The sequence below is a fragment of the Microcaecilia unicolor genome, chromosome 11 (genome assembly GCF_901765095.1).
Source record: "Microcaecilia unicolor chromosome 11, aMicUni1.1, whole genome shotgun sequence".
Taxonomy (NCBI): domain Eukaryota; kingdom Metazoa; phylum Chordata; class Amphibia; order Gymnophiona; family Siphonopidae; genus Microcaecilia; species Microcaecilia unicolor.
The window spans coordinates 105,821,148-105,838,408 of record NC_044041.1 but is presented as its reverse complement, the minus strand read 5'-3'; the positions used below and the strand labels follow the sequence as shown (position 1 = coordinate 105,838,408).

At 46.5% G+C, this 17,261-nt stretch overlaps 1 protein-coding gene across 1 annotated transcript in view; it reads left to right on the top strand.

Annotated features, from left to right (window-relative positions):
• The window catches only part of LOC115480232 (fibrillin-2-like), a 296,051-nt gene that overhangs the window by 250,788 nt on the left and 28,002 nt on the right, over positions 1-17,261 (top strand). The window contains exons 53-60 of the mRNA XM_030218752.1: positions 602-724; positions 1,546-1,677; positions 2,559-2,684; positions 4,804-5,010; positions 6,187-6,312; positions 11,395-11,517; positions 14,507-14,623; positions 16,175-16,303. Of these exons, the coding sequence (XP_030074612.1) occupies positions 602-724; positions 1,546-1,677; positions 2,559-2,684; positions 4,804-5,010; positions 6,187-6,312; positions 11,395-11,517; positions 14,507-14,623; positions 16,175-16,303 (1,083 nt within the window). The remainder of the gene's footprint in view (positions 1-601; positions 725-1,545; positions 1,678-2,558; positions 2,685-4,803; positions 5,011-6,186; positions 6,313-11,394; positions 11,518-14,506; positions 14,624-16,174; positions 16,304-17,261) is intronic.

The window sequence follows — 17,261 nt, the reverse complement described above, 5'->3', positions numbered from 1 at the left end:
AACTTTTGGGAATGCCCATGCCTCACCCACAGTGGTGTTCCTTAGTCTGCTTTCACCCGGGGCGGATCACCGCTGCGCACCCTCCCAGGGTGCAGCATCATCGTTCTCCCCTGCCCCGGTACAGGAAGTAACATCAGAGGGAGCAGGGAACTGGCGGAGCCGACAGCCGCATGGCTGCTCCCTGCACCCCTCCTGCTGTGTGCACCCGAGGCTGACTGCCCTCAGTACTCTGCTGCTCACCCATGCCCACGTCCCCTTTTGAGATGTGCATGAGAGAATTTAGGCGCGGTTCTTTATAGAACCACACATAGGCAGTTGTGTTTGCAACTCCAAATTAGGGCCAATTAACACCAATAATTGTTAGCAGTCAATTATTGAGTGTTAATGAATCATTAACTAATATAATTGCATGTGCAACTCAGGATCACATCCAAATCTGGGCGACCTTTATAGAACCCAAGGGACAGTATCTTACTGGACCAGCAGCAACAGTACAGATCTCCCACACTTACAATGCCTTACCATATCTTCATGCAGTAAAGGTAGAGGTTAAGTGTATGAACTGCTATACATGAAGGTGACACTGTTCCTCACTTTGCAGACATCAATGAGTGTTCCCTCAACCCTCTGCTCTGTGCCTTCCGCTGCATCAATACGTTTGGATCCTACGAATGTACCTGTCCCTCTGGATACACCCTCAGGGAAGACAAACGAATGTGCAAGGGTAGGAACTAAATGTTCGTCAAGGATAATACTGTAAAGGTTTTGCATTAGTAGGGTAGGGGTCTGTGATAAAATATGCATTAGGAGAGCTGGGAGCAAGGGACTAAGTACAGAGGGGAGTCTGAGAGGGATATCTGGGTACAGCTGGTGCCTATGGATTGAGGAATCTGGGTACAGCTGGTGCCTATGGATTGAGGAATCTGAGAACAGCAGGGTTCATATTGATATGAAGGTCTACATACATTTGGGTGCATGTGAGTCTGGAGCAGTGGCGTAGCCAAGGGTGGGCCTAGGTGGGCCCAGGCCCACACACCTTAGGCTCAGGCCCACCCAGTAGCAGCACACTTATGATGTGGCTGGCAGAGATTCCCAAGTCCCACCAGCTGAAAACTCCCAACAACTGTTCCTCCTGCATACCTTGTAAATAGCAGATCGCAGCGTGCATTAATTGCTGCTCGCCGCTGGTGAAAATCTGCTATGTAAAAGATGTGAGAGAGGGGGGATGTTTGAGAGACCATATGGCATGCAGGAGAGACCAAATCACCTGTGGGATGGGGCAGGGTTATGCCCACCCATCTTGTGCCCAGGCCCACCCAAAATTGGGTGTCTGGCTACGCCCCTGGTCTGGAGGCCAGGAGTGGTTGGGTCTGGTAATGGGGTCTAGTTGCAGTGGGGTATGGGAGCAATGAGATCTGTATGGATCGAGTATCAGCATGCAATAGGGTGCTTGAGCCTTAGAATCTGGGGGTGGGAGCAAACACATCAACGTCTGTTTGATCTGAAGGGGTGACCGTCTGTTCCCTCTACCTGTGACTGTTGCAGATCTGGATGAATGCACTGAAGGGCTTCATGACTGCGAGTCAAAGGGGATGATGTGCAAGAACCTTATCGGGAATTTTATGTGCATCTGCCCACCAGGAATGCAGCGCAGACCCGATGGCGAGAGCTGCATGGGTAAGGATGACTTCTGTGGCTCTCCTAGGACACAGATTTATGCATGGTCTGGGGTGGAAGTGCCACACTGCCTACATCCAAATGTTTCTCTTAGCCATTCAGTGTGTACCACAACCTCCATCCAAATGACAATTCTTACCCTTTGTTTTCAGTTTCTTCGGTGACAAAAATATAGCCTTAGGAATACTGTAAATTTACAGTAATCCACTTAACTGACAAAAGTACACGTCATTTTTTAGCCCACAGTTCCTGGCTTGATATTTGAAAATTTACCCCTTGAAGTGGAACAAAGTGGAAACAGGAAAGTCATCACCTTTAGTTTCCATCAGCTTCACATTCCCACCATGCACTGCAAGTGACGTTTCTCTGCCCTTAGCTAGTAGAGGCAGATATGGCTGTCAGGCTTATGAAGAGATAGGATTCCTGAAAGTAGGTGCATTGGTGCCGTAGCTGAAATAAGAAAGAAATACTGGAATCATGGATGAGGATGTCAAGAGCTGTCTGCTAATGAAGAAAGTCACTTGCAAAGCTTCGAAGGCCTTAGTACTGATGCAGGAATACCAAATAATAACAATCAACCCAAACTCCCTGTCATCAGTTCTGGTTTCCTACTACTCTGCTACTCTCTGTTCTGCAGAAAGTGTTAGGATGCAAAGTTAGAAAATCAGAACTAAGTATAGTTTAGCCCTGCTATGGAAATGAGAAGCATTTATAGAACGAAACACACATGGGGTCCATGAGAAGCCCCAAGCATCATTCCCAGTCTAGAGGGAAGTCCCGCTGATACTGGAGGAGGTAGTACTGGAATGTCTCACATAGTGAGCCTTGAACAGCTGCATTTTTGTGGTGTGGTTTGTAGCTCATCTCTTTCTTGCACATAGATGAGAATGAGTGTCGTACCAAGCCTGGAATCTGTCCCAATGGCCGCTGCGTTAACACAGTGGGAAGTTACAGATGTGACTGCAATGAAGGGTTCCAGGTCAGCACTTCTGGCACCGAGTGTATCGGTAAGTACAAGCCGCCTCTATTCATAAGACACAGTGCCTCCACCAGCAAGTGTATTGATAGGTACAGTTCTTCTCTGTGTGCAGAGATAACACCTGCAGCACCACATGTAGTGGGAGACGTGGAGGCTCATTTTCAAAGCACATAGACTTACAAAGTTACATGGGTTACTATGGGCTCAGTTTCAAAAGAGAAAAACAAACAAAAAGTGGCATAAAGCAACATATGGATGGATTTCTTCTCAAAACTTCCAAATCGGTATTTTCAAAACCTGTTGGGCAGACGTCTATCTATTCATTTCATCTGCAGTGTGTCCATATCACATGGGGGGGGGGGGGGGGCGTGTTGGGGGCATTTCAAAGCAAGCTTAGGGCATGCCTAACACTTTAATGCTTTACAGCCATAATGGAACAAAACCAAAGCGCCTAGGTCAAAATGTTCAATGTTTTGGTCTAGACTTGATTTTCTAACGGATAAAACACAAAAAGTGCTCTAACTAACCAGATGACCACTGGAGGGATTCATGGATGAGCCCCCCCCCCCCCTTATTCCCCCAATGGTCGCTGACTCCCTCCCACCCCAACCCCAAAATGTGAATAAAAATAGTACTCACCAGTCTCTATGGCAGTCTCAGATGTTATAGCCAAGTCCATTGGAGCAGTATGCAAGTCCCTGGTGTAGTCTAGTGGTGGGTGCAGTGCACTGTAGACAGGTGGACCTAGGCCCATACCTCCTCTACCTGTTACACTTGTGATGGAAACTGTGAGCCCTCCAAAACTCTCCAGAAACCTACTGTACCCACATATAGTTTCCCCCTTCACCTATAAGAGCTATTGTAATGGTGTACAGTTGGGAGTAGTGGGTTTTGGGTGGGTTTAGGAGGACTTCACAGACAAGATAAGGGAGCAATGGTGAAATGTGTACCTGGAAGCATTATATGAAGTCCACAGCAGTGCCCCCTAGGGTGCCCCATTGCTCTCCTGGGAAGTCTGGGGGACCAGTCTATTAAAAGTGCTGGCCCCTCCTACACTGTTCACTTGGCCCCTCCTACACTGAGCCTGCAAATAGGTGGGAAAATGTGGGATACAAATGCAATAAATAAATAAATAAATAAATACATCCCAATAACTTGATTTTGTGTGTTTTTAACTTATGCAGTTTTTTTATTTTTTTCGAAAATGGCCTGAAAAATAAACACAAAGCACAAAACCTTATTTGAAATGGTATTTTTGAAAAAAAAAGTACACTTTTTTTTGTTTGTTTTTCAAAAATGGGTATATTTCCAATTCAGATTTGGTACATTTAGTGCAAAACGTCCAAAGTTTGACTTAGATGCACTATCAAAAATGCTCCTCCACATAACTTTGTAAGTCTGTGTGCTTTGAAAATGAGCGCCATTGTCTCCTCCATGTATAGATAAGTCTATTTTTAAGTACAGATGTCCTCCGTATCTAGAAACAATGCTAAAAAGTAGGAATAGAAAATTCAGAGGAAAAGCATTGTACCAAGTGAACAGAACACACTTGAACGGCACTTGTGCTTAAAGTTGTTCAAAACCAGCTTTCTGGTGAAAGAGACAGAATATCAGTATTAACATTGTTTTCTGTGCGTTTTGAAATACTGTCCAGTATTAACTAATTTCTTCCTTAACTCTATGGCACTGAACTTTCAAGTGAGGTATGTGTGTGTCACAAATTACCAAAAGAAATTATTTAAAGTTGGCACTTTTTTCCTGATTGTTAAGCTCATCCTCTTCCTCTCCACAATTCCCTAATGTGTCTGTTATACATGAACCTTATTCTACCACAATATCACTTTGTATTTGTTCATACCAGAACTGGCGAACGCCTTTACGGTACTATGTAAGCCACATTAAGCCTGCAAATAGGTGAGAAAATGTGGGATACAAATGTAACAAATAAAAATAAATAAAATCATCTCTTCCGTATTCTTTTGCAGTGGGGAACTAAGCATTTTCAAGTTTTTTTGTCCACAGCCCATGGCATGGGGTTGCCCACTTTCCTCCTCAGCCTTTGCAAAGTTGGGTACAGAGGCTGGAAATAGGAGTGCAGCCACAGTACTGACTCGTCCTCTCTTTCTCTTTTCCTTTGCTCTTCCCAGACACCCGTCAGGGGTTCTGCTTCATGGAGGTGCTACAGAACATGTGCCAGCTGTCGTCCACCAACCGTAACCTGGTCACCAAGTCCGAGTGTTGCTGCAATACTGGGCGGGGCTGGGGGAGCCAGTGTGAGCTTTGCCCATTGCCAGGAACAGGTCCCTACAAGAAGATGTGCCCTCTTGGGCCTGGATATACCACTGATGGCCGAGGTGAGGGGCCACAGGATGTTGTTTTAATGGTCTCTTGCAGGGAGACAAAGAAAAGTCTAGGGCTCAGATTAATAAGTTATGGTTTATTTGCTAGTAGTTTATTAATAGCTTATGGTTTATTAATAGTTTATGCGTGTGATAAACACAAGGGAATCCTGTTTAGAAAGAATGGATCCAAAGAAGCTTAGCAGAGATTAGGTAGGAACACCGGTAATTGGGAAACAAAGGCAGTACTGGGCAGACTTTTATGGTCTGTGCCCTGATCATGGATAAATAGACTTGGATGAACTAGAGTGGAGCTTTTCAGGGGCTTCGATGGCAGCTTCAGAAATTTTAGAACAAGGACAGTACCGGGCAGACTTCTATGGTCTATGCCCTGAAAATGGCAAGGACAAATCAAGATCAGGTATAATATGAAGTATCACAAACTATGCAACGAGGAGTGAAGTTATCAAATCAAAATCACAGAAAAACACTTCACTAATATCTTGTTCAGCTATAATTATTTGCAGAACTACATTCAATCAATGCAAAAAACAGGAAGAGGGAAAAGCCTCAGAAAATGCAGGACATTTTACTCAACATTTTGTTAAATGAGCCTACTGCATCAATCATCAACATATTTATTTATTTATTAGGATTTATTTACCACCTTTTTGAAGGAATTCACTCAAGGCGGTGTACAGTAAGAATAGATCAAAGATGAGCAGGAGGCAATTAGAGCAGTAAAAATATTCGAACAACAATACAAAGTATGGCATGGTATACTACATACAAAATCCTCTATCCCAATCGAGAGTTGGCATAATTTTTGTTCAAATTTTATATCTAGATTTTTTTATTATAAAAAAGCAAATTCCACTTTATATTCATTTCGGCTACTTAGCTTTAGTGCAATGTGAAAGAAAGCTGTATTTCGTGTAGCTTGATAGCATGCCTGTTACTGATGGAATTCAAAGATGTAAATCTTTAAGGGAGTGCAGAGTTCTTAGTGGTGGGTAAAGTTGGATCAACAGAAATAAGTAGGAAGTGGTACATGACACTAGGCAGCACAATGCTGATTAGAAGACACTTCTAAGGTTGATGATTAAGTGAGACATTTGCAGCGAGGAGTGATGCATGGGATACTGCAGTGCATGAGAAACTGTAACCGAGCTATTGACTTTATTGTTTCAGACATTGATGAATGTAGGGTGCTGCCCAATCTGTGTCAGAACGGACAGTGCATTAACACTCTCGGCTCCTTCCAGTGTCACTGCGCGCTGGGATATACCACGGATATCACAGGGACGTCTTGTATCGGTGAGTTTTTGGTATGGGATGAGTCAGCTCCTTCTAGTGCTCAACTTGCAAGGAATGCTCTTCTTTTGGTCACGCGTTAGCACTATTAAGACCAGATTATTGCTGGGTTTTCTCCTCACATCAGGGCTTTCTCCTTCAGGTGGTACGAAAAAGAGGCAGGTGCACCATAAAGAAATAGCCAAAAGAAAGCGTGCCCAATAACAAATAAATTAAAATTAAAAAAAAATAAAAATACAAAAAAACCCAGAGCTTTATATGTAAGTAATTTTATTATGATAAAGCAATAACACAAAAACCCAACATCGAGGGTTATTGTCGTTTACATATAACAGGTAGTCAAACACTGTCTGCCTGATATTCAGCGCTATTTAACCAGCCAGGAATGGCTGCTGACCAGTTAAATAGTGTTTCGGTGCCTAACCACTAATATTCAGTGTGCGATAACTGGTTATCTCTGCTGATTGTTTCTGATTAGCGCCAGATAACCAGTTATATCATGCGATAACCAGCAATATTTAGTGCTGACCAGCTAAAGGCCCTGTTTACTAAGACACGCTAGCATTTTTAGTGCACACCTAAAATTAGCGTGCACTAAACGATAAGAGGGGCACAATCGAAAAGGACGCCCAAATTTTGCTGAGGATGTCCTCACAAAACGTCCCAGCGAAGGGGCAGGGAAACCCATGTCCATCTTTTGTTTTGATAATACGGTCAGGGACGGCCAAATCCTGAAATTTAGGTCATCCTTAGAGATGGTCGTCCCTAGACTTGGTTGTTTCTGATTTTCAGCAATAATGGAAACCGAGGACACCCTTCTCAGAAATGACCAAATGCAAGCCACATGGTCGTGGGAGGAGCCAGCATTCATAGTGCATTGGGCCCCCTGACATGCCAGAACACCAACCAGTCACCCTAGAGGGCACTGCAGTGGACTTCATAAATTGCTCCCAGGTACATAGCTCCCTTACCTTGTGTGCTGAGCCCCCCAAAACCCATTACCCACAACTGTACACCACTACCATAGCCCTTACAGGTGAAGGGGGGCACCTAGATGTGGGTACAGTGGGTTTGTGGTGGGTTTTGGAGGGCCCATATTTACCACCACAAGTGTAACAGGTGGGGGGGGGATGGGCCTGGGTCTGCCTGCCTGAAGTGCACTGCACCCACTAAAACTGCTCCATGGACCTGCATACTACTGTGATGGACCTGAGTATGACATTTGAGGCTGGCTTAGAGGCTGGTACAAAAGATTTTTAAAGATGTTTTTTGAGGGTGGGAGGGGGTTAGTGACCACTGGGGGAGTAAGGGGAGGTCATCCCCGATTTTCTGTGGTGGTCATCTGGTCAGTTCGGGCACCTTTTTGTGCCTTGGTCATAAGAAAAACAGCACCAGGTAAAGTCGTCCAATTGCTCATCAGGGACGCCATTTTTTTCCATTATGGATTGAGGACGCTCATGTGTTAGGCACGCCCAAGTCCCACCTTCGCTATGCCTCCGACACGCCCCTGTGAATTTTGGTTGTCCCTGTGATGGAAAGCAGTTGGGGGTGCCCAAAATCGGCTTTCAATTATGCCGATTTGGGCGACCCTGTGAGAAGGACGCCCATCTTCCGATTTATGTCGAAAGATGGGCGTCCTTCTCTTTCGAAAATGAGCCTTTAAGTCACCCATATATTCCTATGGGTGTCATTAGCATTTAGCGCATGCTAATATTTAGTGTGTGCTAAAACCTCTAGTGCGCCCTTAGCACTGCTTAGTAAACAGGGCCCTAAGCTTAGTGGCCAAATCGGACCACCTAAATAGCAGTCCTATCTTTGGCCACTAGAAACTTAACTGGCCAGCGCTGAATATTGACATAGGCGGTTAAGTTAGAGCCCCCCCACCACCAAAAATGGGTATTCATTGCTGGTCACCAGAAACGGCCCGGCATTGAATATCCGGGGTGAGCGCCAATTATGGAACTTAAGCAGGCTGCCTCTCGTGGGCTGAGTATCAGCTTTTATAGGTTCTTCATGGGATTGAAACAAGAATTATCAACCTTTTGTATGTGGTAATTGTTATCCTTAGGAGAAAGAAGACCGCAGAAGCGGAAGACTGTGTTCCACTACGTATAAGAGTCCACACAAATGAGTAGTGCGACCAGCAAAGCATTTCCAATAACAACAGGAAGATGGAGCTACAGTGGAAAAAACTTTTATTCTTATAATGCCCGACACAACACCATGTTTTGGCCAAGTGCCTGCCTCAGGGACCTTGATATGAATGTACATACTTGGGAGTTTTAAGCACTTGCTGTCTTGAAAAAGACATTCAGTGCAGAAAAGAAAACAAGGAAGAGTGCAATGTGGGTGAATCACTGCAAAACAGGATACACTGTGCCGTGTCAGGAATTATAAGAATAAAGGGCCCCGTTTACTAAGCTGCGTAGGCGCATACGCGCACCCAATGCGCGCCAAATTGGAGTTACCACCCAGTTACCGCGTGGCCCTTGTGGTAATTTCAATTTTGGACACTACATGCGTCTGAAAAATATTTTTTAGTTTCTGGCGCGCGTAGTGGAGGCGTGCCAAGTGGCATCTGACATGCGCAGGTCATTACCACCCAAATTCTTTACCGCTAGGTCAATGGCTGGCGGTAAGGTCTCAGACCCAAAATGGATGCGCAGCAATTTTGATTTTGCCGCACGTCCATTTTCGGCAGAAATTTTAAATAGGCATTCTTTGTAGGTGCGCTGAAAAATAATTCTGCACATGCCCAAAACATGCATCTACACTACCGCAGGCCATTTTTCAGCGTGCCTTTGTAAAAGGACCCCAAAGTTTTTTCCACTGTAGCGCCGTCTTCCTGATGTTATTGGAAGTGCCTTGTTGGTCGCACTACTCATTTGTGTGAATTGTTATCTTTAAGCATGATATCCACCACATACACAGATACTGTGCTTAAAGGTATCAATTAGCACATACAAAAGGTTGATAATTCCTGTTTCAGTCCAGTGAAGAACATACACTTCCCGATATTCAAAAGGCCTTAAACAGGCCCCTTCCCAGTTAAACCCCGTTGAGCGACCCGGCACACGACATTGAGCAGCGCTTAACCAGTTAGTACCGCTGAATATTGCCGCTAACCGATGAGGTTAGGGGCGGGCCAGGGCAGAGTGTGGGCGGAGCACCTACTTTGACGGTTAGCTGCGATTTTCAGTCTACTAACCAGCTAAGTAACTGCATAAAGTTAACTAGGCACCGGTCTGAATTTCGGCCAGTGACTGGTTAGCTACCAGGTGACTGCTAAGACCCAATATTCAATGCTGGGAGCTGCACATGCCCCGGAATCGAATATCCAGGGTTAGTTCAGCCCATAGCTGCGAGTGGCTCAGACGCCGCTTACAGTCGCAGGTTGAATATCGGGCAGACAGTGTTTTGATTACTTGTTATATGGAAGCAACGGTAGCCTTTGATTTGGGGTTTTTGTGTCATTGCTTCATCGCAATAAAATTACTCAGATACAGAGCTCTGTTTTTTTGTTTATTGTTTTGTTACTGTGTGCACTTTCTCGTTCAGGACCAAGAGCTTTGGAGATGAGTAAGAGAGAAGGCATTAGAAACCCAAGTTATGAACCTGCCCCATCTTCTTCAGTTCAGCCACTTACCAGAGCAGCATCCTGCTCCAAATCCTACTGTTAGATTTGAATTAGTGGGTTCAGTGTTTGGAGCAGTCTAACACTGTATATTATAGAGATAATTCTATAAGAGGGAGCTTCTCACCCGATGCCACGCAGTGAGAATTACTATTATAAAATACTAGTGTAAACTGGTGTAGGGGTACCTAAAATCTAGGCAACATCACCAGCTGTTCTGCCTCTGAGTGTTGTTTATTTTTCTTATTTATTTAAAACATTTCTGGCAGATTCTTGGCAGGTTAGCAAATAAAACATACAAAATCATACATTATAACTAAAAATGTGTCCAAAATAAACTGATACATAGAATAACACACAGAGAGCTGTAAATATTATCAGGTGTGCATAAAGTAGTTAGATACCAAATTTAACCGGAAGCTGTAGTAATAGCAGGCAGGGAAGGAGAAGGACGCCCTGTAAGCAGGGCCGGTGCAAGAATATTAAGCGCCCTAGGCAAACATTTAGCCTTGTGCCCCTCCCTCCATTAATATTTATGTCCCTCCCCCCCCTCCCCCAATTTATTGTAATTCCAATACCACTCCTCCCAGAATAATCTGGGTAAATGGTCTATTTGAGGCCTTCCCTCCCTCCCTACAGGTAAAAGCATATGCTGATGGTTCCTTGTGTGGTTGTCAGGGCCTAGTATCTTGCTTTGACTACAGGTGCTGTTTGGAGCTTCCCAAAGCTGCTGCCCTAGGTGACTCCCTAGTTTTGCCTAAAGGTTGATCCAGCCCTGCTTGTTGGAGAAGCTGAATGCGTGAGGTAGAACTGATAGGATTTATGAAAGAAGAGGAGTTTGACCCTGGGTTAGGGTTACCATATTTGGTCCCCCTAAAAAGAGAACACATGCCCCGCCCCACCCCTGTCACACCCCCTCCCCACCCCCTGTCACGTATCCCCCCCCCTTCACCCCCGCCTCCCCCCCCCACACCCCCCCTAAGGGTGTCCTATCCCCTCCCCTTACCTTACTCTACTGCCCTGGTGGTCTGGGCCCCCTCATTCCTGCCCGGAGCACTGCCCTGCATTCTCTCTCTTCCCCTTGCAATGCTGACGGTCCCGGGCCGTGTAGAGTAAGGTAAGGGGAGGGGATAGGACATCATTAGGCTCACCCGGCAGCCTGCCTGTTTGTCCTGAAATCTGGGCAAACGGGCAGGCTGGCAAAACCCGCCCGGTTGCCGGGCCATGTCCTCAAAAAGAGGACATTTCAGGATAAAACCAGACATATGGTAACCCTACCCTGGGTCATTCTAACAAGACTGAGAGATTTCAGAACTTTCAGTTACAGCTAAACTTAGAGACGCTTCCTGCTTTCCACAGTGCACGTCCAGTCAAATAATGGCATCCTGTCCCAGCCCTCCGCCCACGCTCTTTGATTAGTAATAAGTGTTTTGTCTTTATCTGGACCGCAGATCTGGATGAGTGTGGCCAGTCTCCCAAACCCTGTAATTTCATCTGTAAGAACACAGAAGGCAGCTATCAGTGTTCCTGCCCCCGAGGGTATGTGCTGCAGGAAGATGGCAAGATATGCAAAGGTAAGGCCAAGCACCCTCGGGAGGCTTGAGGACCAGCAGCTCTTTAGTCATGAAAGGGTTGATGCTCAAAACTACCACCAGTGTTAACATCAGGGGCGTAGCCACGGGTGGGCCTGGGTGGGCCCAGGCCCACCCACTTTCCCTCCAGGCCCGCCCATCCATGATCCTACATCTTCTCCACCTTCGTGCCAAGTCTCCCGCATCCCGCTTTGGCGGGTCATCTCCCGGTCTCCCGCTGAACTCCACTGCTGCAACTGCTGCCGCCGCTTCTCTCCTGAGCAGCAGCAGGAACAAAAACAGGCGCTTCGCCGACCCACCACTTCAATTCAGCCGGCATAAGAAGAAAAACAAGCGCGGGGCCGCCCACAGCAGCCTTCAGTCATGCACTGTCGGCTCTGCCTGTCCTCTGCTCCCGGAACGGGAAATTGACGTCAGCGGGGGCAGAGGATGGGAGAGCCGAAAGCGCATGAGTGAAGGCTGCTGCGGCGGCCCCGCGCTTGATTTTCTTCTTGTGTTGACGATGCTGCTCCTGCTTCAGAGGGCCAGAGTGAGAGAGGAAACGTGGTTGGTAGGGGAAGGGTGTCTGAGAGAGCAGAGGGGAGAGAAAAAAAGAAGAGGACGCTGGAGAGTACAGAGAGAGATAGTGAGAGATTGGGAGAGACGGGGACATGGAAAACAGCAGGGGAGAGCCAGAGAGAGAGAAATGGGGAGAGAACATGGAAAAGAGCAGGGGAGAGAAAGAGGGCAGAGCCATGTGGGAGATGGGGAGAGAAGGGACATGGAAAAGAGCAGGGGAGAGCCAGAGAAAAAGGGGACATGGAAAAGAGCAGGGGAGAGCCAGAGAGAGATGGGGAGAGAAAGAGGGGACATGGAAAAGAGCAGGGGAGAGACAGGCTGCTGGGGAGAAGGAAGGGGAACAAGGGGGATACCCTGACTGGTCAGATGGAGAGACAAAGAGGAGAAATGCTGGATGAAAGGAGGGTGAAAGAGGAAAAATGCTAGAAGGAGGGACAGAAAGAGGGAATATGCTAGATGGAAGAGGGGTACACAGAGAGAGAGATGAGTAGAAAGATGGGGAAGAGAAGGAGGGGACATGGAAAATGGCAGGAGAAAGAGAGAGAAGCTGCTGGAGAGAAACTGGGGGAGACCTTAGCTGGTCAAATGGAGAAATGCTGGATGAAAGGAGGGAGAAAGAGGGAAAATGCTGGAAGAAGGGAGCAGAAAGAGGGAAGACACTGGATGGAAGGGTAGGAAGAGAAAGAGGAAAGCCACTGGTAGGATGGGGGGGAGAGAGAGGACATGCTGAATGGAAAAGGGTAGAGAGATAACTGTCTAGAAGGAAGGGGAGATAGAGGGAGACGATGGATGGATGGATTGGTAATAGGTGGAAGGATGGAGAGAAAGAGGGATGACACTGGATGGAAGGGTAGGAGAGAAAGAGGGAAGGTGCTGGATGGAAGGTTAGGGAGAGAAAGAGGAGACGCTGGATTCAGAGAGAGGGAGAGACACTGAAAGGCTAGGGAGAGAAAGGGGGGAGAGGATAGAGTTAATGAAAGACTGGAGAATAAGAGGAAGGGGCATGGGGAGAACAAAAGTGAGGAAAAGATGAAAAGGGATAGGTAGATGAAGTAAAAAGAGGGAAATTAAAGAATGGATAGTAAGAATTCATTAAATCTGGACAGAGAGTGAGACAGAAAAATAAATTGAAGAAAACAAAGAAAAAGGAGAGAAAAATTACAAATGAACAGGAAACCCTGGCAAGAGAGTTAAGAGAAGACAAAGGCATGCAGAATCTTGACTGGGACCAACACAATTAGAAAAAGTAAATGGCTAGACAACAAAGGTACAGAAAATAATTTTATTTTTAATTTAGGATAAAGTAATATGGTGTTAATAAAGTTTCAGAGACCAATACTTCCTTCCTTAGGTCAGGAGAGGATACCGTAACAGCATTATACTGACCTGAGGCAGGAGGTTTTGGCCTCTGAAAGCTCACTGAAAAGGATTAGGTTATTAAATAAATTGTCTGAAATCTGATGCACTGAAAAGCAGCACTTTACCCTGTGTGACAAATGCATCTGAGTGTGACTAAATTTTGCTGGGGGGGGGGTGGGTAGAGAGAAAATTTTGTGCCCACCCACTTTGGGTTCAGGCCCACCCAAAATTGGCAGTCTGGCTACGCCACTGGTTAACATGCAGTTGACACTGAGTTTGTGTGCATGTTATACAGTGCCGAATGCTCAGAGGGCTCGAGTGTAGGTGTTACCCTGCATGCTAAAGGGGGCAGCGAATTGTATTTAAATGCATTTAAGTGAATGTTAATGAGGTCAATAAGTACTCCTTCCCAATACACGAAGGATAGCGCTGCAAGGCACAGAAAGAAATAAGGGCTTCAACGCCAAACATTTACCGCCAGGTCAGAGGCAGCATAGAAAGTTTTCAGGAGAAAAGTTCTTGTCAGTTTTCCACGTTGAACTGCGGGTTTGCAAGCAGAAGGAGGACCTAGGTAGCTGAATTCTGTTTCATGTGAGATGGTGGTGAAAGAAGAGAGAGATGGTAGGACTAATAAGTTATTGTCAGAGGAGCGCAGGAGGTGAGAGGGAGCATAGGGAATAAGGAGTTTGTTGATGTCGATGGGAGCAGTAGACTAATAGAAGAAGTTTGAATTTGATGTGAGCAGATATTGGGAGCCAGTGTTCGGAGTGGAGTAGTGGGGTGACATGGTCAAGCGATGGGAGTTATGAAGAAGTTTGACAGCAGTGGATTGGATAAGTTGTAAGTGTCTAAGGGAATAGAGAGGGAGACCTGCATAGAGTGAATTACAGTAGTCGAGGTGGGATATGACAAGTGCTATAATGAGAGTGTAGAGCAGAAAGGCTGGAAGAAATGGACAGAACGGATGGGGTGCACAGTAAAGAATGCGGAACGAACAACAGAGTCGATTTGTGGTTTGAAAGTAGAATGTCTTACGAGCTTTTCCTTGCCTTAGATCTGGATGAGTGTAACACTAAACAACACAACTGCCAATTCCTGTGTGTGAATACCATCGGCAGCTTCAACTGCAAGTGTCCTCCAGGATTCACCCAGCACCACTCCTCCTGCATAGGTAAGTACTGGGACCACACAGGCTCTCATTTCATGTCATTATGATTACCATCATATTTAATATTCTACCTGCTTCCCAAGAGTATACAAGCAGATTGCAGATTAAAACTGGCCAAAATACAGCTATAAAACAGGTAAAAAACAATCCTTATAATAATATCCTAATTTCAGTCTCTTTAGCAGAACTTTTAAATGGAAAATCTTACCAAGCATGAATGTAGTCTGAGCACCTGAAAGCGTACAAAGCAGGGCTTGTGGATTTCCATGCTGAACAACACCAGTGATGATACTACAGGTTGATAATAGTGTCAAGTCTCTAAAGTTGTGTTCTTTCCTCAGGTTGCAGCCAATGTACAGTGTACTACTACTACTTAACATTTCTAGAGTGCTACTCGGGTTACACAGCGCTGTACAGTTTAACAAAGAAGGACAGTCCCTGCTCAAAGGAGCTTACAATCTAAAGGACGAAATGTCAAGTTGGGGCAGCCTAGATTTCCTGAATAGAGGTATAGTGGTTAGGTGCCGAAGGCGACATTGAAGAGGTGGGCTTTGAGCAAGGATTTGAAGATGGGCATGGAGGGGGCCTGGCGTAAGGGCTCGGGGAGATTATTCCAAGCATGGGGTGAGGCGAGGCAGAAAGGGCGGAGCCTGGAATTGGCGGTGGTAGAGAAGGGTACTGAAAGGAGGGATTTGTCTTGAGAGCGGAGGTTACGGGTAGGAACGTAAGGGGAGATGAGGGTAGAGAGGTAAGGGGGGCTGCAGATTGAGTGTGTTTGTAGGTAAGTAGGAGAAGCTTGAACTGTATGCAGTACCTGATCGGAAGCCAGTGAAGTGACTTGAGGAGAGGGGTGATATGAGTATATCGGTCCAGGCGGAAGATAAGACGTGCAGCAGAGTTCTGAACGGACTGAAGGGGGGATAGGTGGCTAAGTGGGAGGCCAGTGAGGAGTAGGTTGCAGTAGTCAAGGCGAGAGGTAATGAGAGAGTGGATGAGAGTTCGGGTGGTGTGCTCAGAGAGGAAAGGGCGAATTTTGCTAATGTTATAGAGGAAGAAGCGACAGGTCTTGGCTATCTGCTGGATATGCGCGGAGAAGGAGAGGGAGGAGTCAAAGATGACTCCGAGGTTGTGGGCAGATGAGACGGGGACGATGAGGGTGTTCTCAACTGAGATAGTGGAGGGAGAGGAGAAGTGGGTTTGGATGGGAAGACAATAAGCTCGGTCTTGGCTATGTTCAGTTTCAGGTGGCAGTTGGACATCCAGGCAGCAATGTCGGATAAGCAGGCCGATACTTTGGCCTGGGTTTCAGCAGTGATGTCTGGTGTGGAGAGGTAAAGCTGCCGTGTTCTCAGGCTGCAGCCAGTGTGTAGTGTGAAAGGAGAGGGAGACCTGCCCTGTCCTCAGGCTGCAGCCAGTGTGTAGTGCGAAAGGAGACCTGCCCCGTCCTCAGGCTGCAGCCAGTGTGTTGTAGTCTGAAAAGAGAGCTGCGCTTTGCCCAGACTGTAATCACTGTCTAAAGAAGTCTGCCATAAACTCATCTGGGATATTTTGCAGATAATAATGAATGCACAGCTCAGCCCAGCTTGTGTGGTGCCAAGGGAGTGTGTCAGAACAGCCCAGGCAGCTTCAACTGTGAATGTCAGAAAGGATTCTCACTGGACAACACTGGCAGCAACTGTGAAGGTAAAATACCATCTACCTCCATAGCAGAGCACAGCCAGTGCCATGGCTGGTTTTCTTTCCGTGCTATTGTTTTGCACACTGGTCTTCCTAGAGCAAAAAGTCTCAGTGGAGGGGAGGGGAGAAATAGGCTGTGTGCCAGGAGTCCATTTCCCAAACCAGTGCATTTCACGTGTCCATCCTGAGCCCAAATCTAGCTCCAGCCTTTGCTTCTGAGTCGGTTAATGACACTCAGACATATATTATGAGAGGCTTCTCCTAGGGTTAGTGAAGCTGAGAGATGCAGTGTGTAGACAGACCTGTCCCAGGATATGTGACACTCTAAGGTGCAGTATGGAGAGAGACCTGTACCGGTAACACTGATGCTCAGAGACGTACAGTAGTATGGGGTGTGAGGAATGATCTGTTCCACTGTTAGTGATGCTGAGAGACAAATTGGGGATTCTATAACAAGAACAGATCAGAGGATCCCAGAAGAAATCAAATCATCACCAATCAAAAGGTCCAAAACCAATTTTATTAATGTAGTTCAGCATTCTAATAGAATTGGTTTTGGATCTTTTGATCGGTGATGATCTGGTCTCTTCTGAGATCCTCTGGCTTGTTCCTGTTCTGGTGCAGCGCCTTCTATAACAGGGCAACTAGAATTAGGCCTCCAGAGGGCATGTGGTAGGAGCCTTTTCTAGAAAGGAACATAGCTGCCCAACTGGCCAGTGGTGTACCTACCTTGTTTGCCACCTGGGGCGGAGCAACCCTCCTCCATATGTGTTCTCCGAGCAAGGGGGGTACATTGAGCAGTTGCGTTGCTGTCAGCTCTGCCTGCCCCCTGCCCTGGAACAGGAAGTTGACATCAGAGGGGACAGGGGACCTGCAGAGCCGACAGCCACACGACTGCTCAGCGCATCCCCTTGCTGCCTGCACCCGGGGCGGACCGCCCCCACTGCCCCACCCTTGGCACACT